The sequence below is a fragment of the Salvia miltiorrhiza genome, chromosome 6 (assembly GCF_028751815.1).
Source record: "Salvia miltiorrhiza cultivar Shanhuang (shh) chromosome 6, IMPLAD_Smil_shh, whole genome shotgun sequence".
NCBI lineage: Eukaryota > Viridiplantae > Streptophyta > Magnoliopsida > Lamiales > Lamiaceae > Salvia > Salvia miltiorrhiza.
In genome coordinates this window covers 12541823-12568386 of record NC_080392.1, presented here as the reverse complement: position 1 = coordinate 12568386, position 26564 = coordinate 12541823, and the positions used below count along the sequence as shown (strand labels likewise).

Sequence of the window (26564 nt, the reverse complement as noted above, 5' to 3'; positions counted from 1 at the left end):
TCCACCAATTCGTATCTTAGGAAAAGAGACACAGATTTTAAGAAAAAAATGTATTAATTATTTATTTATTGAATGGAGAAAATAACCCATAATTAGTAAAGGTCAATACATTAATTAGTGGATTATAATACAAATTGATGGACGATTCAAAATGACAAATTAGGACGCGAATTGATGGACGGAAGGAATAGAGTAAATCAAATTAAGCACAAATCCTCATGAAATAAACTACTCTCTCTCTCTCTCATCCCAAATCATCTCAATTAATACACATTGAAGTTCCAGCATCTAACCATACCTTACTTCTAATTTTTTTTTTTATAATATAGATATATATATATATTCTTATTATTTTGTTTTATATCTATATATGTGTATATAAATAGAAAAATACAAGAAAAAATATAGTAATACATTATTTATAGTATCCAACTATCCATATTAATTGCTCAACACATTGAGTTATTTATAGTATCCAACTATCCATATTATTTTTATCATTTTTTCTTTCTTAGTTAATTTTTAATGTTAAATTTGAGTCAATTCTAAAGGTAAAAGTAAAATTACTAATTACTAACAATGAAAATTAGTTTATTTGTTTAGAAGATGAAACAATTTTTTTTAAGAAAAATGAATAAAAGTACGTCTTTATATGCTTTCAATCTACTTGATGTTGAATTAATTGAATTGCGAACAATTATCTTATTATATTAAGTGATTGTTGAAAAAATGCATGAAAATGAAGTGTACGGAATGCTCAAAAAAATTTGCTTCGGGAGCTCCCGCCCCCGAACCCCCGTGTAAATATTTTCAAGCACCGTAGTCCAATAGATTCAGCCCCCCTAACATTGAATCCTGGATCCGCCCCTGCTTCTAAAACTCCGCTGTTGTATTGAACATAACTATGCTCATCATAAAATTAAAAATTAAAACATTCAGTTACAACAGTACTGCATATTCCTAGAAGAAGATTTATATTCAAGCCAACCATATACTATGAATCAAAATGTGAGAAAACATTGCCCCTAGCTATATAGTAGCCGTATATTGAATGCTAGTAGTTACAATGGGATTTCCTAATTGTAATTAGTTGAATATTTCATTGTTATTAATTAGTTGTGGGTAACCTAAGAATGAAGATGTGAAGACGATGAATCAAATCTTTTGACTTTCTCCGAGTATACAGTTAACTTCGTGAGGGTTGGGTTTAGTAAATGTCAACACATAATATTCAAAGTTGACATCTTTTTATTTGTTTCTCAAACCAAAAAAAAAAAATGTCAACATTGAACGTGGAATTGAGCTTTGATTAATTTCGTGGACCAACAGGAGGGACATGCAGTCATTTTCTAAAATTAATTGGTAAAGATTAGATGCCTCATTTATTTCTTAATGGCTTTTAGACACCTCATTTATTGAAAAAAATATATTGTTAACCGTCTTCATTAAATTCTGCTATATAGTTAAAGACAAAGTCCACCAATAGACTTAGAGGGTGCTTGAGTAAGTTTATAGGTTATTTAAAAAAATTGTAAATTCGATCAGTATCTGACAAAATAATTTCCTGAACAATTATACTAGCATTCATGGTTTCGGGGATCTCTCAGGAGCCATCCCTCTAGAGAGTCACCCCTCCACAATGAGAGATTCTATAAATTTTTTATCCTACTTTTAAAATTCAAATTTTAAATTAAATAAATATAGAACTTTTAAAACGAAAATTTTATTAAATATAAATTCGAAAATTACAATAAGTAAAATATAAAATTACATAAATTGCATCAACGGCTCGATAGAACCGAAGAGTGCTTAAATATGCTTGATCAAATCTTATTCGAGTTTGTGGTGGACTCATTTATCGTGAATGCTTGTATCTCAAGCCAAAATACGATCGGAATTCGGACAAAACTCCTTGCGTAGCTTTATGAGTACTACTCGATTAGAATGAATTTGGTATAAAAAATAAATAAATGAAATGAGTTAATATTCATAGAGAGATTTTGGGGGTTTAAAAAATAAATAGAAAAAGAGTCATTCAATGATAAGATTGAATAAAAAAAATAACCGAATTTAAAAAAAAATGGTTTTTTTAAATAGCGCATGCAAGCACACACCTAACTTCTTCGCCTTCAAACCGGACTCGTTTTATTGAGCCTGATGGCTCGACAGCTAGCGGAGCTTACCGCGGTGGGGCTCGAGCCCCTCAGTCAAGCCCCATTGTGAATGCTCTTAATTATAAAATGTGAAAATAAATTTCAACAACTTTTAAGATTTTCAATAAGAGCACTAAACTTTCTAATAAAAACAGAAATAAATGTGTATGTGTGTTGACCTAGCGTAGGTTGTTAATGCCCAAGGTCTGAGGTTCTTGGTTCAAGTTCACCATCGCGCGGTCTAATTTTCTTTATTTATTTATGTTGCAATCCGCCTATTGTAGGTGATTAATGCCCAATGCCTGAGGTCCTGGGTTCAAGTTCACCATCGCGCGATCTAATTTTCTTTATTTACTTATGTTGCAATCCGCCATTGCGTTGCCGCCATAGCCACTGTGCCAACATAGCGTTGTTGCCGCGTTCTTTAATTTGGCGCATCAATGCTATGGAAATTTTTCTAGATTTAATTGAGTTGCTGCACTTTCATTCTGTTTGTGTTCTTGGTGTGTAGTTGATGAAAATTGGAGAGAAATGAGATTAGGGATTCGACTGATTCTTGGGGATATGAAGTTGAAAAGCAAATTGAGAAATGAGATGGTAGGCAGCATCAGATCCGCCAAACAACAGAAGGGTGAGCAACTTGTCTAGTTGGAAAGGGTGTAAAAATAAGGGGAGGACTGCGTGAAGTTCAAGCCGGAGAGGTGGCTGTCGACAGTCGAATTTGTGACTTTCAACACAGAAAGTTCTGTCAAATTGGTAAAGTTTTTTTTTGATAAATGAAAATGATACTTTTACTAACAACCAATTATATTTTTATTTAATACAAATGATGTTTCACCAATGATATTTTTTTATAAAAATAAATGATACATTACAAATGACACTTTTAATAGTAAAAAATATTCCCTCCATCCCGCTTCAAATGACCCAAAAAAATTGGGCACGGAGATTAAAAAATTTTTGTGATAAAGGTGTAAAGTGGTGGTGGGACAATGTAAAAAGTTGTGTTAAATGCCTACTTTTATTTCTAAATTTGTGTTGGGTCATTTGAAGTGAGACAATCTAAAATAAAAATTGGGTCATTTGAAGTGGGACGGAGAGAGTAATACTTTTAATGTATTCAAATGATACTTCGTAAATGATGTTGTTATAAATTAAAATGATATTTTGTATAAAAATAAATGATACTCCCTCCGTCCCGCTATTCAAGTCTCATTTCTTTTCGGCACAGAGATTAAGGAGAAGCAAATTAGATGATTTAAGAGTGTGGTCCACATGATTTAGTTTGTGTTTAAGGAATAACTAATTATTTCTAATTTATTATTATTAAAAGACTTAATTTTTTTAATTTATTTTTATATAATTTGTAATTTTATTTATATTAATTTTATGCTTGTTTGATGAAATTTTTACCTGCCTAAATTCAAAATTAATGGGCATAAGTTGACAATTTAAAACGAAAATCTGCCTAACTATATGTACTGCATTAACTTTAAAAAATTGAAACACAATTCAATGCACAAAAAAAATGGCGGCAGTTGAAAAAGAACCTTTAGCATTAAAAATTGGCCAACATTCAAATTTCCCACAATTTTCCCAAGTTTCAGATTGCTATGCCCTTTATAAATTGGGCAGACAACACATTCACTAAACTAAACTCCCAAAAAACAAAAAAACACTCAAAAACTCAGAAATTGCTCCACATGGCTAGAAGGAAGGATCTTTCTTCCTTTGAGAGGGCTGCCATCATCGAGTTTCTGCTTGAAGGAAGCCAAAATGGAAAATCATCTCGAGGGAAGATTACTGCTGCTGTTCAAAAATGGAGCTGCTGCCGGCAGACGATCAGTCGTATTTGGGCAGCTGCAAAAGAACGAAGAGCAAATGGTGAGGTAATGAGTTCGGTGAGTAAGAAAATGTTGAGACCAAGGAGAAAACTTGTAGCTCTGGATTTTCAGTTAATTGCTAGCCTAGATTTGTCAAAAAGATCAACAATTAGAAAGCTTGCATGTGGGGTTAAATGCAGTAAAAGCACAGTGGGTAGATGGGCAAAATCTGGACTGATCAGGGCTCATTCGAATGCAATAAAATCTGATCTCACAGCTCCAAACAAGTTGCTTAGGCTACGGTTTTCCTTAGAAGCTCTAGAATATGATAGCATTATGAGGAGTTTGACATTTAAAAGCATGCACAACACAGTCCACATTGATGAGAAATGGTTCTACATCACAAAAAGTGCACAAAGGTTCTACTTAACTCCTGAAGAGATAGAACCTCATAGGACATGCAAGAACAAGAAGTTCATCACCAAGGTAATGTTCATGTGTGCAGTATGTAGGCCAGTTTTTGGGGCTAATGGTGAGTGCTTGTTTGATGGAAAAATTGGAATTTTTCCATTCACTTAACTTGTTCCAGCAAAAAGGAATAGTAAGAACAGGGCTGCAGGCACTATGGAGTGGAAGCCAATTCAAAGCATCACCAAACAAGTGGTGAAAGACTGCCTGATATACCAGGTATATAGGATGAATGAGATATGCCCTAAATGTAACAATAGCATGTTCCAAGTTCAATTTATTTCTATATATGCTTAGATAATTTGAGACATGCAATGCACTGTGTATGTATGACTGTTTGTACGCATAGCAGCAGCTTTGTAAGGTGTAATGCAGTGGGTATGTAAGAATGAATGCTGAGTTAGTTTCATTGTTTTTTTTGATGGAAAAACACAGATAATTCCTGCTATTAAAGCAAAGTGGCCAGCAAATGCATGCAAAACCATCTTTATTCAGCAAGATAATGCTAGGCCTCACATTCAAGACTCAGACCCAGATTTCAGGGCCGTTGCTTCATCTGATGGCTTTGATATTCACTTGGTGCATCAACCACCAAACTCTCCAGACACAAACATTAATGATTTGGGGTGGTTTAGGGCAATACAAAGCCTCCAAATTGAATCCATGTCTACAAATGTGGATGGTCTAGTGAATGCAGTGATTAATTCATTCAATGAGTTAAGCCCAACTACTTTAAATAAAGTTTTCTTAAGCTTGCAAAGCTGTATGGTGGAAATTCTGAAAGTGAAGAGGAGGAATAGCAATAAGATCCCTCATTTAGGGAATGATGCTTTGATTAGGCAGAATATGCTGCCCTTGAATCTCCAAGTTCCAAGTGAACTTGTAAGGGAGTGCATATCCTACCTAATTGACAATGGAGCATTGTCAATTAGTGATACACTAATGCAGAATTTGGGAGTTAATGCAGGTTGCACAGATGAGGTTGAGTTGATGGTGCATCAATTTCAAATTCAATCAACTGAAGTTATGTGATATGGGAGTGCAAGGTGGATGTTTTTTGTAAATGATGCTAAACTTTTTGGTAGATGCAAGCTGTGATGAAAGGTTTTTTTTTTGTAAATGAATGTTGTGATTGCAGTCTGCTTGTTCCAAGACTGCAGTAGAAAGGTTTCTGTTTTGTAAATGTAGGAAGAATGATGTGGATGTTATAATGCTATAATGTGATGCTATAATGTTGTGATTGAATGCACAAATCAATAACACCAAATCAAACAACAGCAGCCACCCAACACCATCAGTTTCAGCAACCAATCAATAACACCATCAATCAACAGCCACTCAATAACACCAATTCAACCACACCTAACCAACAGCCACACATAAACAACACCACACACCCAAAACATAAACTAGAACAACTGGATCACACAAGCCAGTAAGAACAGGGGAACAAGTAAGAATCAGGATGCACTCATAGTCAAAATAATGCCATTTAATCATAGATCATTGGACCAAACCAAGTAGGGACGTATAAAGTTGAGCATCAATCATCATTTCAGACCAATGGACCACACATACCACATATGACTAACACTGCAAAAACCCACATGCAACTTCCCAAACCAAACCAAATCCCACACGAGATCGCCAACAACCAGTAGTTGTAAATGAAGATTAGGGTAGATCTCACCAGAAAAAAATCAGGGAGCATGCTTTTCAACATCAACAACACAGCATCAGACATATCCTTGTGTTGCCAGTTTTCCTCACACAGAAAAAAAAAGAATCAGGATAAGAAATAGGGTTTCCAGTTGAAACCGATACATCACCGGAGGAAGAACTAGGTGTAGACGAAATCACTTTACCTTCATGGATCTCAGCTCGGCGACGCCAATCTTTGCATCCATCTTCAATCACCAACAATTGGATCCAAGTCTCCAACTCAACCATCCATGCGAAATCGGACTTCTCTGCGTATGATTTCGACATTGAATCGGTGGAATCCCTCAGAAAAATAGATGAAAGAGAGAGAGAGAGCTTCAGATTTCGACCAAAGGCGACGAAATAGAAAGCGAGAGAGAGAGAGAGAGAGCTTCAGATTTTGACGGAGTTAAATCACAGGGATTCAGATGGGTGAGAGAAATTGAAGGTGAGAGACGAATGCAGAGGAGCGACGGCTGAAACCCAGGAAAGTCGACGACGGAGCGTCGGAGAATCGAAGAGGCAGAGCGCCGATCGCGATTCGAGAGAGAGAGTAGTTTTAGGGTTTCGGACTTGCGGCGGACTCAAATGGAGAAGAAGAATTGGGAGAAAATTAAATGGTGGGTTGGAGTCCGGTGGTTAAAATTGAAATTAGTGTGATAATTAGTTATCTCATTTAATGTTAAGCATCCCCTTATTATTTCCTTTTTAGGAAACGGGACATTATCGGTGGGACAACCCAAAAAGGAAAATGGGACTTGAATAGCGGGATGGAGGGAGTATATTACAAATGACACTTTTAATGCATGCAAGTGATACTTTCAAATGAGACGAGAAATGATACTACATTATTAATGACACTTTGATAAAAAAAATGATATTTTTAATATATGCAAATGATACATTCTCTGTCCCATTAAAAACGGATTGTATTCTATTTTGGGTTGTCCCACTATAAGTGGCTTGTTTCTATAAAGTGAGTATTTTTTATAAAATCAAATGATACTTTTGATTAAAATAAATGATATATTAAAAATGACACTTAATAACAAAAAATGATGCTTTTAATCTATGGAAACAATACTTTGCAAACGATATTTTTGTCTAAAAATAAATGATATATTACAAATGACATTTTTAATGCATGCAAATGACACTTTCAAGGCACGTAAATGGTATTTTCGAATGGGGTGAGAAGGGTTTGGGCAAAAAAAAAACATAAAAAAAAAACAAATTGAGGGAACTGAATTGGACAATGCCCAGTGAAAATACTGCTTGTGGGAATCAAACTCACGACATCATGGTTAAAAGCCATGCGGTCTACCTGCTCGTAATTCATCACATTTATTTCACTTATATCTACATCACGGTGCAGACGGATGTACATGAGAATTTGTCCAAATCTTTTATGCGTTGGATCTAATGATATGAGTTCTAAATTTGAATGATTCTAGAATCTTGAGCCAAGATGTTGATGACTTGATTGAAACCTTGTTAGATGAGTCGGGTTAGAAAGTTTGTGAGAATGAATTGGTTAAGCTGGAAGGAAACAATTAAAGTTGAGAGGCCGTTGCCGACCTAAGTGACGAAAAATTGGTTGCCACAACTCATCTATCTATACTATATTAAAAAGGGAGTTTCCAATTTGAAATCAATTTCAAATTAATTTTAAAATTGAGTGGCAATTTTATAGTTACAATAAAATTAAAGGTTTACGTTTAAACTATATTTTTCCTTTTATTTTCATGTTCTTTAACTTCTTATTTGTTGTTACATTTATTTTCAAAATTGTGAAATTCGATTAATTATAAAATATTGGGCAAATAGAGCCAAAATCCCTATAGTTTCCCCGAATTCGCATTTTTCCCGTGTCTTTTAAAATTCTTGTTAAAATCCTTGAACTTAATTCCGTTTCTCGTTTTTCCCATAAAATTAACTAGCAATATAATTAATGCTGACATGGCTGTCGGAAAGTCACGTAGGATTAAGTTTCTGGCGAAGTAAACGACATAGTTTAAGCTAAACCCTAAACGGCGTAGTTTTATGTCTATTTAGGGAATTAAATGCAATCCAATCGAAAAATTGAGGGCAAAATCAAATTAGGGTTCTTGAGAAAAACACACCCAATCCATGTCTTCGTCTTCATCATCCCGCCGGAACTTCGCCTCCGCCACCGCCATCTGTTACCATTGCTCTCTCCGACCTCAAATCTCTTCTCCACCCCTCTGCCACCGCCCTCTGATCCCTCCCAACACTAATCCATGCAAAAACCTCCACCGCCGCTGCTACCTTCGTCCCCTGCCCTTTCAACACTAACCACCGAGTGCGTCGATTTCAATGAAGAACCTTGGTCGGAAGCTGTCGCGCTGGATTTTATTCGGTTTCTTCCATCGGAGATTTGGGCAATTCATGGTGAAATTGAATCATGGGGCGGTGGTTTCCCCGTTGCTTACTCTTCGAGAATTTTGCTTGCGATTCTGACGGCGATGACAGAGAATGAGTAAGAAGGGACTATTCAATCGTGTATAAAACGACGACGTTTTGGTCCTAATTTAATGACTCAGCACAAGCTTTCCACATAGGTGACAAGCCAGTGCAATTAGTTATAGGAAAACGTCATTAAGGGAAAAACGAGAATCGGAATTAAGTTCAAGGATTTTAACAATAAATTTAAAGGTTAAGATAAAAATGCGAATTCGGGGAAACTATAAGGATTTTGGCGCTATTTGCCCTAAAATATTTAATATGCATATCAAATTAAAGATCATGATAAGAGCTTTCATATGATATATTTTATGAAAATATTTGATTTAAAATGTAAAAATTAAATTTGTTTAAATATTAAAGTTTTATATCTCTCTCATCTTTTTTGAATAAATATATTTTAAATTCTTTTTAATTACTATTTTATTTTAAATTTTTTAACTTTTTTTTGTTTTTGTTTTTCATAATTTCAAATTTTATAATTATGAATTCTTTTTAATTTTTTCAATATTCAATTCAAATTGATTCAATTAAAATTAATTTTTTATTATATTTATAAGTATAATAATTGAATTAGTAATAATTTTATAAAAATTAAAAATATTTTTCTGTGCATTGCACGGGATGCAAATGCTAGTTCTTCTAAATTGACCAGTTCAGATAATTACGAGTTAAGAGTTCTATACTTATCCATTATTGTGATTAAATTCCTAGCTATCTAGCTACTACAAAAGTCTAAATTGTAGATTAACCTCCTCCTATCGTAGCTTAATTTGCCAATAAATTGATGTAGTTAATCTAATTATGACTTTCATAAAGCATATTAATTCTCTCAAACTGATAATGAAAACGTTACTGATTATGGCAAAAAAAAAAACTATTGGTTATCCGGTACTCCACATTTTCATACCCACCAATTAATTACATGTAAATACTATATATCCAAACAAATATTTCAATTTGACCAATTAGTTATTTCTATCAAATATAACACCTGGTGTTATTAATTCACTAACATAACAGAATCATATATACAATTAATTTTGTTTTAACACCACCGCTATATTTCCTTAAAATTCGCATTTTTCTTACTGAACCCTACCTACTAAGTATAATTTGAAAAGAAAATAAAAAATACCCCACAAAATGTAAGTAATCTATGAAAGATAAATTTCGTGCGAGATGTATTGTTATTCCTTTACTAGTATTAATGAGTGCTCCTTTTCCTATTTCAATTTTTTTTCATTAATTTTTTGTTAGATAGGTTTCAACGTGGCCCTATGAAATAATAATTTGGAATTATTATTTGAAATTAATCTTTTTCTTTAATCTATGAGTAGTTTTTATGATATAATTTGGAATTATTTTATGAAATCAGTCGTACGAGTTGTCGACTGCGCTAACACGACAGCAATACCTAAAGTTACGAACATTGTCATTTGTGAGAGATGAATATATGATATAATGATTGCATAATTGTTGAGCTTAAGGTAAAACCGGCCTATCTAATCTAGCTTATGCTTTGACTAATGACTTTAATTTTGGAGTATATTTCGGATAATCTCAGATTCGAGCATGTCCTAATCTAATGTGTCCCGACCAGGAACATGCGCGTGTCGCATTTTCTATTGGTTGAGAAGCCCAAAGCATTAGTTTTTATTTTGAATAAAGAGTTAGGCAACTATTAATTACAAACGTAATCATCAAAGAGTAAGTCGATTTCGTTGAATTATTTACAAGTTTTAATTTGAAAAGTTGCACTAGCTAGCCCAGCTACCACCAAGTAAGTGTTAAGAGGGAATCAATAGTGTGAAAAATAGATAGTTTGCGAGTTATAATTAATCATTTACTACTAGTGTTTAAACTAACAAAGATGATTGATTACGTCTTCTCTCATTCGCTCTCTCTAAATGATACTACTATTTCATTTTAGGGTGTGATTATTTTGATCGTAAAATAATGATGAATAAAAAAATATTACTCTTTATGTTTCGACACTCGGCATGAGATTTAAAGAGTTAGTATTTAGGGGTTAAGTGTACTTTTAATTTTATCCTTAATTGTGTATGTAATAATTAATGATTTTACTTATACTCCCTCCGTCTCACGAATCTTGACACGTTTGGTTTCGGCACGAGAATTAAGGAATTGTAGATTAGTATTTTAAGTGTATAGTTAATAAAAGTATAAAAGTGATAAAGTAGGAGATAAAATGTGATAAAAGTGATAAAGTAGGAGAGAGAAAATAATAAAAGTGATAAAGTAGGAGAATGAAGTTACCTTATTTGGAAATGTGTCAAGATTCGTGGGACGAATGGAGTATATTTTAAATTTAAAGTCAAAATTTTAATTTATTATACTTATATATTTTTTTATTTTCTGTTTTGTTTATTAAACGGTTTTTTTTAACTTTTTCAGTTTTTTTATTCCCACTATTCCTTTTTCAGTTTTTTTCACTTTCCTTTTTTTTCTGTTTTTTTTCCTGTTTTATTTATTTTTACCCTTTTTCATTTTTATCCTGTTTTAATTAATGAGTTTTTTTTAATTAAAGTATATCTGTAATTAATGATATTTTAAAATTAATTAAAAAAATACCCCAAACAACCCCCCTTCCAATCCCTAGGGCCACCCTTAGCGCTACGCTCCGGTCGTCGCCGACACTAATTCTCACATCCCAAAATCCACCAAATCACAAACCAACAAAAAAACAACAAAAGAAAAAAGAGTTCGAATATCATCATCTCAAGCAACAATCCAACGTTCCATATTCACTCGAATGCTAATCAATTTCCCAAAACACATTTTCCCTAAAAAAGAGGGTAAGGCTGAGATTTGGGAAAACTAGGGTTTCAGGCGGCAGCGGTGGCTCAGTGTCGTTGTTTTGAGCCAGAGATAAGAAGAGGAATTAGAGGGAGGTGAGAGGCGTCGGTGGTGAGGCGAGGGGTCCGGAGGGGCAGTGTTGTTGCCGAAGATGAGGGATAGTTGATGTCAGTGTGTGTGCATGTGTTTGTGAAGAAGAAATGGATAGTTGGGAAGAAAAGAAAAGAGGAGCGGTGGCTAATTTACGCGAATTAAGAAGAAATAAGGATGCAATTAGTTTGGCTAATTAACTTCATAATTTCCCTTATTATTTCTAAAAAAGGAAATGTCTCATTTTCGCTGGGACAACTCAATAAGGAATACACACCGTTTTCGTTGGAACAGAGGTAGTATCTTTTTTTTATCATATACTTTACTAGAGATAAAACGATAAGAAAATATTAAAAAGTATTTCCACACCACTACCCAAATATAATATTATCCAATATTAGAGAGATAATGAGTGAGAAAGAGCTATAAGAGAAAATATTTTAGTATGTCAGAAGATTTTTTTTTTATTATAGTAAACATATGAAAATGATGATATATATATATATTCTCTCATTTTCCATTAAAATAAATGAATCCTTGTACTTACGTTTTTTTTACTTTGTAGGTTTATCGTGATGATATGCTACATCACATGGCGCATGATATAATATGGTCCTAATTGGGAGCTTGTATCGTTGCACAACTTTAAATTAGAGGTGGCCACGGTTCGGTTCCCGGTTCGAACCGGAACCGGAACCGTCGGTTCCCGGTTCCAAAAACTGAAACCGGAACCGAACCGAATAATAACCCTCACGGTTTCGGTTCCGAACCGTGAACCGACAGTTCCGGTTCCGAACCGTCGGTTCCGGTTCGAACCGTTACAACCGTCCGTTTTTTTTTTTAATGTAATTTTTATTATTTTATGTATTGTTGCGTAAAATTTAATGAAATTTGCTTTAATAAAATAAATGACACAAGAAAATATAAAGTTCATATACATTATTTTCTAAATTGAACTTATAATTCAAAGTTATACATTACAACTCTTGTAAATAAAATTTACAAATTACAACATTTGAATGCTAAAATAAAATTAAGGCAATTTAGTTTACAACTTTTAATTGGGGAAAAAAAGAAATAAAGGAAATAGAACTTGAGCTTCTTTTTCGTTTTTGTTTTCATTTTTTGCTCGTTTCTTTTTCATTTTTTTTTTCTATTTCATTTTTTTTATTTCTATTCTTCTTTTTTTACAATATTTATTTTATTTTATTTATTTCAAAGCAATTATTATTATGATAAAAAATAACTATCAATATGAAAAATTGTAGTAATATTTTTTATAGATTACCTTTCATCATATTAATAGTAAAGGATTTTCTTACGACAATAATTATTTGACCAAATATTTTCTTTATTTTATTTTAGTAAATGATTTTCTTTATTTTCTTTATTTTTTCGTTAATTTTTTATTTTCACATTTTTTATATTTTTTTCTTTTTTTCCAATTATTTCATCTTTTCTAAAAATATTACATTTATTCATATCAATTGCTATTTTTTTTCTTACGACAATAATTATTTGACCAAATAACTAAAATTAAAAGGCGGTTCTAGGCACGGTTCCCGGTTCTAACCGTGGAACCTTCGGTTCACGGTTCCAAGGCGGTTCTGGCACGGTTCCAACCCGGTTCCGGTTCCGATTCGGAATCGAGAACCGGCGGTTTGAGAAATCGGAACCGTAACCGAACCGGCCGAGCACGGTTTCGGTTCCGGTTCGGAACCGTGTATACACGGTTCCGGTTCCAGAACCGTCCCGGACGGTCCGGTTTTCCGGTTCGGTTCCCGGTTTCGGTTTTTTTGGCCACCTCTACTTTAAATCTGTGTTTATTATTTTCTTTTGTCGACTTTTGAGAAAAAAATTAAATTATATTTCGTTGATTGAATAAAACTTAAAATACAACTCAATATTTATAAACATAAGAAGTTAAGAACACCTAAATGTGTCCTTAATGGGCTCACACTAGACTACGGGCAAATACATCTCGCTTAAAATACAACTCATATTTATAAACATAGGAACACCTTAATGTGTCTTTAATGGGCTCACACTAGAGACTACGTGTAAATACACCTCGCAGGTTCTACTTAGAACAATTATAAATCAGCTAAACTACCTACTAATAATAATAATAATAATAATAATAATAATAATAATAATAATAATAATAATAATAATAATAATAATAATAATAATAATAATAATAATAATAATAATAATAATAATAATAATAATAATAATAATAGTTAATTGTCTGTAAATTCAAAATGTTTTACGGAATTTGGGACTTGTACCTATTCTTTCTTAGCTTAGGATCCATAACCTTTTTTTTCTTTTTCTTTTTCTTTTTCTAATTTAGGTCCAGTTATCGGTTTTTCCCAAATTAAATCATACGCGGCCATCGGAAAATGACATTATGGGCATAAAAAGTGATATTGTGGACTCGAAAGTGACACTGTGTAAATTATATCCATTTTTCTTATTAGGGTTCTAAGGAAAAGTTCTATGCCCGCCATTAATGGAAGTGCGAAGGCCACGACAGTGACGCTGCGTGGCGGAGGATTTTTGGAGACCACGACGGAGGAGAGAAATTTGTTGGAGCTTCACTTTTGACGTTTTTTCAATCTTGGGAAATCTAGGGTTTCGAGAACAAATTGGGGAAAGGGTTACGAATTAGCGATAAAGCGTGTGCAACGACGGCAGGAAGGTGTACAACGGCGGCTAAGACTGTCTCAGAGTCTCAGTTGTCTTAAATCTAGGGATTTTAGAGGCTGCGATTTCAAATCGGGGAGGCACAATGGTGGTGCAACAATGTGATTTTAGAGTCGGCGAAGTTGCAATTACTTCGATGCATCTCTGGGCAATGCCTAAGTTCTCCCTCGTCGGAAGTAGCTCTTCGCATGAGGTTAGTGTTTTGATTGAGAGTTTGATATTCTTGAGGACTATCTGAGAGAGAAATCTTTCGGTTTCAAGATGAGATTATCTTCAGAGTGCTCCTTCCTCGTCCTCAAATACTCGTCGGTGCAGCGAAGGGGGTCGGTGTTGGTGACAGAGACTTTTTTTTTTGCCTCTTTTTGTATTTTTTTTTTCACGCATTGTCATTGTCGGAATTGTGGTCGATTCAGAGGGTGTTGTGATCCTTGCTGTTTTTTAGTTTCTTAACATCAGAGAAAATGGAGGCAATTTCCTCAGTCTCATTTTTGAGTCTATAGTGTCATTTTCGATAGCTATAGTATCATTTCCGATGGCCACATAGGATTTAATTTAGGGAAAAACGATGATCGTGCATAAATTAGAAAAAAAAAATGAAAGGTTATGAATCTTGAGGAAAAAAAATATAACATATTGTCGATATGATAAATTGTACTGCAAAGATGCACAGAGGATCAAATGGTAATAAGCGATGAGTTGAAGGTCTTCATTGAAATAATAAGTTGAAGTCGTTATAACTAGGGCTGGCAAATCGTGCGGGTCGGATCGCTATTGGGTCGACCTGATATCAACCCGACCTGATAAGGCCAAACCCGAACCCGACCTGATAAGGGAATGCTAAAACCCAACCCGAACCCAACCTGATACACCTAAACCCGAACCCGACACGAACCCGACACGAACCCAATAACAACCCGATTTGAATCGGGTTTACACGACCCGATAGCGACACGATAACGACACAATCTGATTACGACCTGGTAACAACCCAATTTGAATCGGGTTGACACAACACGATAGCGGCACGATCTGATTACGACCTGATAACAACACGAATTTGATTTGATTCATTCACATGAATAATAATATAAAAAAAATACAAAATTCATCACATATGCTCAACAATCAACATATCCAATAAATCAACAATTCAACATATGCCAAACTAAAAATACAATCAATATAAAGCATTAAACCAATAAGCTTAACAAAATATAATAAGCTCAAATGAAAATAACAATGCATCAACCAAGAGTCGTCAATCCCTCTCATAACTACAACATAATCCAAGTGAGCTTAACAAATCCAACATAATCCAAGGGAGCCGGGAGGGGTGGCGACGAAGATGGACCGCGCCGCGCCGCCTACGTGGCAGTGAGATTCGACAGTGGGAGCGACTGGAACTCTGGGAGAGGGGCGGCGACTCGAAGAGGACTGGAACTACTGCGAATGGTGGCGGCGAATCGACTCCAGAAAACCGGCAGCGGCGGCGTGGACTCCTTCAGCAGGCTTGCGAAGATGTCGCCGGTGAGAGGAGCGATTGGAACTCTGGGAGAGGGGCGACGCTCGAAGAGGGGCTGCGCCGGGCCGTCGTCGTCGATGTGGCTGTGAGAGTCGACGTCGAGTCGTCGACGGTGGGAGACTGGGAGTTGGAAGAATGGAAGGGACGAAGGGTGTGTGCGGGCGGGGCAGTGCGGCGGCTGGGATGGGAATTGATTGAAATGGGAAATGAATGAAACCCTAAGGCCTAAACTAAGAAATCAAAAATTTAAAAATTAAAATAAATATTTAATAAAAATAATAATATTACTATCAGGTTACTCGAACCGAACCGGACTCAACCCGAACCCGACCCGAAATTATCAGGTCTTTATCAGGTCGACCCGATAAGGACCCGAATCTTATCGTGCGTGTTACTAACCCATTAATTTCGTGCGGTTTCATGTCGTGTTTTCGTGTCGTGTCGAAAATTGCTAGCCCTAGTTATAACTAATTCTGGATGTCGTTTACCTTAGTTTTGCATGAACTAATCCGAAGAGGAAACCTTCGGCAAATTTAAATAATGGTGTGTAGCCATGCAAGTTGAGAAGAGTATGAAAGTGAAATGTTTGAGAATAGACAATGGATTGAAATTTCTTTCACATGAGTTCAAAAACTATTTCTCATAAAAAGAAATTCGGCGAAAGATTTGCTTTGTTCGAAGGCCGAATCATCACGAGTCAGACCATGTGTGAGACAAAATTCATCAAATTTGGAATGAAACCATGACGAAAATGTAAATTTGGCGAATCATCATGCGCGAATCTATTTACACAAATCTGTTGAGTCATGCGCGAATCTATTGAATTAAATTTAAAAAAAAAAAAAACACAAATCTATTAGGGGTAATTTTGCCGAGAAACACAAATATGTTCATGAGAGAGAGAGAGATGATGTTGTGAGGGAGAAGAGAGTGGCTAATTTTCTTTAATTTTAATGTTTGGGATAATTTTTTACTTTACACACAAAAAGTGACCAATTTTTAAAGTTTTTATCCCATGGGCTATTTTTTGAATTTACAATAGAAAATAGGCTAATTTCATATATTAGCTCTTAATATTACTCTTATAAGTTACATGAGTAATTAATATTATTTTTACAAATTACACGAAACACTTATGGTAAGTTGAGGCATTAAATTTTTTACTCTTATAAGTTACACGAGTAATTAATATTAGGATTAATCTTTTCGGATCAAATTGATCCGGATCAATAGGGGTAAAAAAGTCATAATTTTATTATTGAAAATGTGTTTTATCTTAAATGCCCTTAATAAATGTTTATAATTTCAAAAATACATCTTTTAATATTATGAATATAAATTTAATGTCTTTTCATTTTTCTAGGTCATTAATTAAATTCATGAACTTAAAATTAAAAGGTTTAGTCTCCTTAAATTTATGCACTTAAATAAATTTATGAAGTACATACGTATTAATTCAATTCTATTGTATTTACTTTGATATCTAAATTTTTACACATTCAATCAAAAATAATCAACTATATATATAAGTAAATAATTAGAGTCAAACAAACACGTTTCTACTGCTTCTTAACATTTTTGAATTAAGTAAATAATTAGTTTGGTAAGTATAAATAATTTTTTTAATATCTTTTATGTTTTGTTTGACATTTTGTTTTTGTAACATTTTTTTTAAACACCCCAATCACTATAAAACACATTTCAATTTATAAATTAAAATACTTATAAATTATTAATATGATATCGAATAGTATTTATAAAATAAAATTCTTTACATAAATCATTATGAGTTATGTATTTATCAAGTATTGTGTACTTTTCAACATCATCTTGATTTTATAATTTTCATGAGATCGTAATAGTTCGAAACACAACTAAAAATATAAAATGTCATAAAATATAATATAATTTATATTGTAATTTAGTTATATATATATATATATATCACACACTAAATTAAATTTGAATATTTACTTTAAGTAAAGCATTTTTAATATGACAAAATTTGTGTGAGATTGAGCGTATTTAATCTCCAATCAAATTATGAATAATTACGAATAATTTGAGTTTACTAATTTTAATTATAGTTGTTAAGTGCTAATTATATTTTGTGCACTCTCAATCATAAAATATTTTTACTCTATTTGATTAATTATTTGGTGAATATATTTGGAAGATGATTATCTATACAATTATAAATTTGTCTACGAAAAAATAATAGTTTAAAAGTATACACCATTTATATATCTATAATAAAGCGCAATTCAATTGGTACAACGGTTTATGTCTTACTTTAATTGATGGATCGAGTAATATGTGTTTGTGTTGTGAAATCCAAAACTCGTTTATATATTCAAGGACGGTCTTCGCAACTTCAAAAATTGTGACACATTATTAGAAGTTAAAAAAATAGAATTAATTAATTTTAAATAAAGTATAGTTTATTTTCGACAAATTACATAAATTTAAAATATAAAACTAAGACAATCACTATATATATATATATATATATATATAGGGTTAGCTTATATTGAGATTTTAAATATTTTGAGATTTTGAGATAAATGAACATATCAATAAATTCTTTGAACATAACCAATATAACTGATGAACATATGAATCTATTTAATTTATTTAAAAAACATGCCACTTGTAGGGATTGAACCCCAGACCAACGCGCGTTCATAAAAATTAATTGACAAGTTCATCAAAATGTACTTATATGTTCATTTATCTCAAAATCTCAAAATATATATAAATCTCAATTGAACCAATTCCTATATATATATATATATATATATATATATATATATATATATAGGGTAGGGTTAACATAGAAACCCCTCTTAACATGAAAACTAGGAACCAATTTAAAGCCATTGATTTAAATAAAATAGATGACTGAGATTAAACTACAGATGCACAATTTCGATTGCATAGATGCACAGTTTCAATTGCATAGATGCACAATTTCGATTTGCTTGAGTATTTTGCATTGTTGGTTTCAATTGCATAAATTGCATAATTTTTAAGTGCACAGTAAAATATAATAGATGCACAGTTTCTTTTGTTGACTAAATCCTAACCATTAGATCTAATATTTAAAAGGTCAAGATTAGGTTCCTAGTTCTCATTTTAACAGATGTTTTTATTAGAACCTCCTCCTATATATATATTTCTTTGAAAAAATTGTATATAAATGATAATGAAACGCAATCAATTGATAAGACGCTTCTCATCCAATCTTAAATTCAGTTGATCGACTCATGTGTGCATGTGTTTTAAAATATTTAAAAATGTATATATATGCAAGGACGATCTACGATAACTTGAGGCCTCTGTCCTTGACAAAAAATTGGACTCTTTGTTTATAGTTATTAGTAAAAATTATGAATTAATTATATTTAACAAAGTATAGTTTATTTTCGTCAAGTTACAACATTAAGAAATACAAAACTAATACAATCACTATAGAATTATAAACAAATGACTTTCAACAAAATTAATTGAAGACAAATATAAACAAAAAAATAGTGGTGTTTTCTAAATGAAAATTTTACAAGAGTTACGAAAAGAGCTTCGTGTTTTTGTTTGAAGGCTTCAGTCGTTTCGGGCCCTTATTAAATTTTGACACTTTATTTGTAGTTTAATTTTTTTTAATGCATTAAGAAATCCAAAAAAAGGTATCAAAATTATACAATACTCCCTCCGTCTCTGAAATAAGTTCATCTTTTTCCTTTTTGGGACGTCCCCCAAATAAGTTCCTCTTTCTTTCTTTCCATTTTTGGACAACTACCCCACCACTAATAATACTTTATTTATTCTTACTTTTCACTTTTTCACCACTCACAATACTAATTATAACACTATTTCACCTTTTCACAACTCCCAATACTAATTACTATAATATATTTTTCTCCACTATCAATACACTTTACCACTTTTCCTTAAAACCCGTGCCGTCCCCAAAGCGGAACTTATTTTAGGGATGGAGGGAGTACATTTTAAAATTAATTGGCGATCACTAAAGGTAAGTTGTTATTCATATATATTAGTGACGAAACTATATATACTTCAATTGTAGCAATTGGATAAGAAGTGACAATTCGATTTCATGTTTTTATATATATTAAATTAAGCTCAATTTTTTTGACAAATATAAAAAATTATTAGTTAATAAAGAAAAAAAATATGAATTAATTGTATTTAATGCAATATAATTTATTTTCGACAAATTACATAAGTAAAAAAAATGTTTATATTTATCGATCAAATGCCAATGAAATAATTGGTTATTCAATTATGATTCGTTTCCTCTAAATTTTGGTCAACAAGAAAATACAATATTTTTTGGCTTTAAAATTAAAGTAAGTAAAAGGTGTGTTTACAAAAAGAAAATCATGTTAACAAAAAAAAAAAAAAAAACGTCAGATGTCATGAAACTTAAAAGATTCATGTTTGTTTACAAAATACATTATAAATTAGTCAACATTCTCATTGAAAATACAAAAATATTTAATGAAATTAATGTTCCCAATATACACACATATATAATTAATATATTAAATTATAAAATATAAAGTACATAAAGGGTAAAAAAGTCTTTTTATATTGAAATGTAATAAATTTTTTGATTTGATCCGGATCAAATTGATCCAAATAGCAAGGTCCTTAATATTATTCTTACAAATTACACGAAACACTTATGGTAATTTGAGCCATTTCTCATTAATAACGATTAATTATCTAGGCGTATTTGGTACACAAATCCCAAATCTGATCAGCTCGATGATGGATTTCCTTGTGATCCCTTTCGCAATGCTTGTCTCTCACCACATTCATAACCAATGAATTAAAGAAACAATCTTCAAGATAATTGTAATAAAGATCAACGCAACAAACATCAGACACTTTTTCGAAAACTGGGCGATTGAGATCCCCACACGCCATCTCTTCAGAAACTTGATCCAAACACGCCGCACTCATATTCATGGCACACCCATCTCTTTGGGGGTAGTCCAAGGGGACATTGCCTTGCACTATTGTCTTGCAAAATACCAACAAAATTATCATCTTAAATATCATCGTGGTAGAGGAATATTTCATGTTGAATATATATATCCATGGTTGGGGCTGACTAAGGTATTTATAATGATTTTTGTGGGATTAATTTGGTGAGTGTTAGCATTAATATATTATGCAGGACGTTGGCGTTATTACACATTGATGAAGAATTTATTGCAACTTAAATCTATCAACACTTTTGTGCTAAATATTGCAATCTTGAAATGCATAATAGAAATATTATAATCGTTTTATTTCTTTTTTATAATTATATATAAAATAATTATAATATAAATTATTTTTTAATTAATTTAATTTGATTAAATTAAATTAGTGATGCATTTCAAATTGTATTAATGTCAACTACCTCCCTTAATTAAATGCTATTTTTTTATTGAAATATAAAAATACCTTGTTATATCAGTTTACATATTATCATGTGAGAATTGACATTTGTAGCCTAAAGCACATAGTTTATGACTTTTTTAGCCACCTCTTTTAAAGAATGACTTTTCTAGCCTAAATCCTCTTAAAAGACAACTGCGCCCCTAGGTCAACTGTGCACGTTGTGAGTCAACTGTGTACGATTAATTGAAAAATGGCTTAATTATAGTGCTGATCCCCCGCTTCTCAAAATCATGCTTCCGTAACACTTCGAAATAAATCTTAAATTTAAACCAACATTATACCTTTGTCGACTGGTCTTCTTCAGGAGTCAGTTCTGTTGCGTTTTACGGCTCGTCTGCCCACTTGGCACGCACCAACCACACACTCGCAAGAGATGGTTGCAACCTTCCTCCCTCACTAAGTGCCGACTCAATACTTTGTTGGAAAAAATAAAGAAAATATTTCTACTCAACCAGAATAGTTGGACAAAAACTAAGTGTTTATAGAGGAATTATATAATAATTAATTTATTTCATAAAATACTCCCCAAGGGAGGAGACTAACTTGTTTAGCTACTCATAGTAGCTAATACTTGTGTACATAAAATAAAAAGGAAACTAAACTAAAAACAAAAAACTTTGAAAACAGAATTTAAAATACAAAGATAATTTTTCTAGAGAGAAGATGTGTGTTGTGTGAAATGGGTGTGAATTTTCGGATGCCTTCTTCTCTCCAGCACTTGTGTTTATATAGAGGTTTGAGCCCCTCTATTATGGCTTGGTTGTTGGCCTCGGATTCTCTCTTCGTGGCCCGCTCTCTTGAATGTGCCTTCCACCTTCTTTTGTCGGCCATAAATGCCGACACTAGTTAGTGTCATCACATGGTGCTGGACCCTCGCTTTATCGCTTTGTGATAATGCTGGTAGGGGCCGGCTACTTTTTCTTCCACTCACATTTGTCTTGGAGCGTTTGGTGAGTGGTCCTCCTGTCATTCCACCCACTTTTGTCGTTTTCTTTTGTGGGTGCGATCCTTGCAATGAATCACATGATTCACTTGGCTTTGTCAGCCACCTTACTTCTTTGGTGCCCGAGGTGTCCTTCCCTTCGGAGTCTGATGCTTATCATGTTCATCAGACCGGAACCTCCTTTTGTCCGGCTTTGGAAAGAATCCTTTGCCGAATTCCGGCTCCTTCTGCGATGAGCATTGATCGCAGACTTTCTCGATCCAATGGCCCAGATGAGCCATATTGCAAAACTTGCGACGAGTCTCCTGGCTCCCCGCAATCTTGTTCTCCCACAACATTTGCCGTTTCTTCTCGAAGGATTGTTCGGCAAAAGGAGTCGTTGTTCCTGTCATGGTATTAACTAGGAACGTTCCCAGATCCGAGCTTTGGTAGAACTTGAATCTGGACTTCATTTTGTCCATCTCTGTGAGACAGACCCATAGACCCCATGCTCGTCTAGTGGAGATTTGTTCCTCCGTGGATGTTGAGACGATTGCGGCCTGGAAGTCGGGAACTTTGATCCGGTTAAGGGCTCCCGTATCAGGTCTCCGTAGTTTGATGAAGTGGAAAGCTTCACGGATTCCTTTTCCAACTGGCTCTGGCGCTGCACTGAAACAGTACAATTCCAGAACATCTCCCCTTTTGAGAGACTCGTTGTTCTCCCATGTGTCAAACACCGTCTTCTGGATCCATTTGGGTAGACCCCTGATTTCGGTGAAGGCTGGGGCGGTGGTATAAACTGAGGCCAAAGCCCCAAACTCATACCATTCCTTGACATCGTTTGGATTGGCTCCTGGAGTTGTCCAAACCCTTGGATATTTTCCGGCAACATCAACCCGGCAATTTCCCGGATTAATGCCCTTTCTTGTGAGAAGTTTCTCCCACCTGTCCTGGTACATCTGCCAAGAAGGAGAAATTTCAATAAAGTCAGTATCAACCTTAACTTGGCCTGTCATGGGCCTAAGATTGATCTCTCTCTCTTTTACCCCAGAGGTGGAGGGTTGACATGTTGATTCAGGGTGTGACCCCTTAACAACATCTTTTCCTCGAGAGTCTGGTTGTGAAACCATTGTCTCAGGACTTGTGCTAGGGGTACTTGAATCCCCTGCTACAGGTAATCCGCCCTGTACGGAAAGCATTGCTTTAATCCGATTATCTCGGATAACGCGCAAGAGCGGCTTGTTGATTACTTCCTGAAGATTGAACATCTTCATGAAGCATACATCGATTTGGTTAGATACTTGAGCTTCATCAGCCGCTTGTATCTTCCCTGCTTGTTTGGTATGTAGCACGCACTTGTGCCACTCTTGTTGTAGCAACTCTAAGCTTTCAAAGAGCTGCGCTTGTATTGCCTCGATGGCCTCCACCTCAGGGAGCTCCATCCCTTGTAAGGAAATCTGCAAGAACATTCTGATCAGATTTCAAGATGACAATATCATAATCATAATCTTGACATTCTGCTTGCCATCTTAGTAATCTAGCCTTTTCAGGTTTAGATTCTATCTTTTTAGTTAAGAAAGCTTTAACGTTAGTGTTATCAACTTTCAAAACGAATTTTTTAGCAAGTAAGAAAAGCGGCCATTTTTTAAACGCCTTTCGCACTGCAAAGAATTCCTTCTCGTTGATGTGCCATCGCACAGCTTCGTTGTCGGAGAAAAGACCGCTACAATATCTGCAAGGTTCTTCTCCATAAGGGGTGATCTTTGTGAGCACGGCTGCCCACCAGAAGTCACTCGCGTCGGTGTAGAGGACCAAGTCATCCTCGTCTTGTGGTATTGAAAGTTTCGGGAGATTTTTGCAAATTTCTTTCAACTTCTTTATACCCTCCCGATGTTCCTCCTTCCATATGAATGGAACATCTTTCTTCAGTAGTGTACTGAAGACCTTTCTGTGTTCTGCAAGGTTTTTGATAAACATCCCTGCAAAATTGACAACCCCGAGAAAACTTTGGAGCTGCTTCTTCTCCTTGAGATCCTCCGGAAATCCCTGGACTTTTTCCACAATATGATCTTGTAGAATTATCCCAGTTTCATCGATCTCAATCCCCAGAAACTCCATCTTCTGGGTGGCTATGACTGCCTTCTTTTCCGACAGCACCAGTCCTTCTTGTTGACAAACATCCGCAAAGATCTCCAGATGCCTGACGTGTTCATGAATGTTTTTTGATGCAATAAGAATGTCATCAATGTAAACAAACATAAACAAAGAATAATCCTTGAAGAGATTATCCATCTTCCTTTGGAATATCTGAGGCGCGTTAGCTAGCCCCATTGGCATGACATTCCAGACAAAATGTCCTTGTGGAGTTGAGAAGGCTGTAAACTTCTTACTCCCTTCCTCCATGCGAATCTGGTAAAAACCTGACTTGCAGTCGAACTTTGAGAATACCCTTGCACTTCTGATGCAGTTAATAAGGTGTTCTCTGCTTGGGATGAAATATCCATCAAACTCAAGAATGTCATTAATCCCTTTATAATTAATGACCAGTCTTGGCTTTCCTCGCTTGATCTCCCCATGATTTCTCACCAGAAATCCAGGACTGCTGTAGGGTGATCTTCCTTCTTCGATTAGTTTCAAATCAAGGTGTTCCTTGATTATACTCATCATATCCTTTTGATCTCGAGGGTTCATCAGGATAGGTCTGTACCTTACGAACTCATGCTCCTTTCCAGTTTTAACTTTCAAGGTTGCTCTGAGCTGGTTCTTGTCCCACCATGCCAAAGGATCCTCGTGGTAACACTTCTGGATTCTCCTTTTGACGTCGGCAATGGACACCTGTTCTTCTTCCTTGATATCTTTGTGTGATATCAGGGATACTTTGAGGATTTGAGTTTCTTCCTCGGAGAGATATGGGAATCCCTCAGTTCTGCATTTGAGCAAAACTTCTCCGAATCTCCTTTGATCCTTCATTTGGGGTCTCCAGAGTCTGCCATCATCACCACGCTTGCTGCGAAATTTGATTGGCATCGAGCGATGAAAAGCTCCATTGAGCCTTTGCACAATGATCTTGTGATCACAATTGGTTGTGAACACTAGCCTCCTGGCTTCATTGTCTTGTATATACCTTTTGAAGCTTTGCAGAAAATTATTTCCGAATAATATATCTGCCCCGGTATCATGGAAATAAATTGGTGGAGTTTTGACCTTGTACCAAGGTGTCTGACCTGCTCCGCCTATCAATATTTCCGTTTGCTTTACTCCCTTTGATAGAAGTAGAATCTTTTTGGAGAAATCCCTTCCTGCAATTTGAGGTAGTTCTTCTTCAACTTCTGCTGGAAAGACTCCTCGTTTTGGTGTACAGATTCCTGCTCCTGAATCCACATAAGCAACAAAATATTCTGCTTTGTATTTCTCGTATAACATCCCTATAGAAATGTATATTGAGAATGGACTTGTCATTGGATCATCACTCTTTGGCGTCCAATTGTAATCTCCATTCCTCCTGATTTCCATGACCATGGTTTATATTTGTCAAGGAAATCTCGTCCTAAGATCAGGACGTCCGCTTCTTGTCCGGCTTAGCCTTCGGTCTGGATTTCGAAACCTCCAACCTCCAGAGTTCCGATGTATCGGTTGTCTCCTGGATTCACCAGATAATACAACGTGCTACAAGGAAACTTGTTCTCCCTATTTGTTGTATCAAATCTTGTGGAAACTTGTCTCCATCCTTCTGGACATTTGAGCTTGATTCTCATGTCCGGAACTGGTGTTTCCTGTATCGCCCTTCTCTCATAAGAATGAGAGAAACTTCTGGTTATAGGCCCTGAAGTTAGCCTATTCCCTTGGAATGATAGCCTTGGTGCTCCCAGTCTGAGACTCTGGGTATGGTTAAGCACCTGCTTGTCTCCAATGTCGATGTCGATTTCTCCGATCTGAGGAATCTCCACCCGGTTTGGATTGACTGCCTTGGCTACCTCCTTGAATATTTCTGGAATTTCAATAAATTCTTTTCCCAGAAATAACTCTGTGTGATGGGAATTTGATAAGGCATACGAGACTTGATAAGTCAGTGAGTATGGCCTATTTCCTCCCGTCATAAGCTCCTTCTTTTTGTAGTCCTGATAGAGGATCAGGGCTCGGCTGAAGGATGAATCTTGCAGATTATAAGCGATTTGTGGGTAGAACTCGGTTATAATCCTCTTGGCATAGAGATTGCCCGAAAAGGCTCCCAGAACTGATGCTCTAGTATCTCTGATCCTTTTGTCGCAAAGTGCGACATCAATTGGTTGGTCTGTCCCTGGGGAGAGGGAAGATTTGATCACCAATTGAATTGCTCCAATATGAACCATTTCATCGTGCTTGCGACTTCTGGCTTCATTTTCTTAAGATCCTGCATAATA

General features: G+C 34.7%; 1 protein-coding gene across 1 annotated transcript; it reads left to right on the top strand.

Moving 5' to 3' along the window:
* The first annotated feature begins 3856 nt into the window (after positions 1-3856).
* On the top strand, positions 3857-5476 carry LOC130990503 (uncharacterized). The gene is made up of 3 exons (XM_057914732.1): positions 3857-4508; positions 4566-4663; positions 4880-5476. Exons 1-3 carry the CDS (start codon positions 3857-3859, stop codon positions 5474-5476), a joined length of 1347 nt encoding a protein of 448 aa, XP_057770715.1.
* Positions 5477-26564: the final 21088 nt, after the last annotated feature.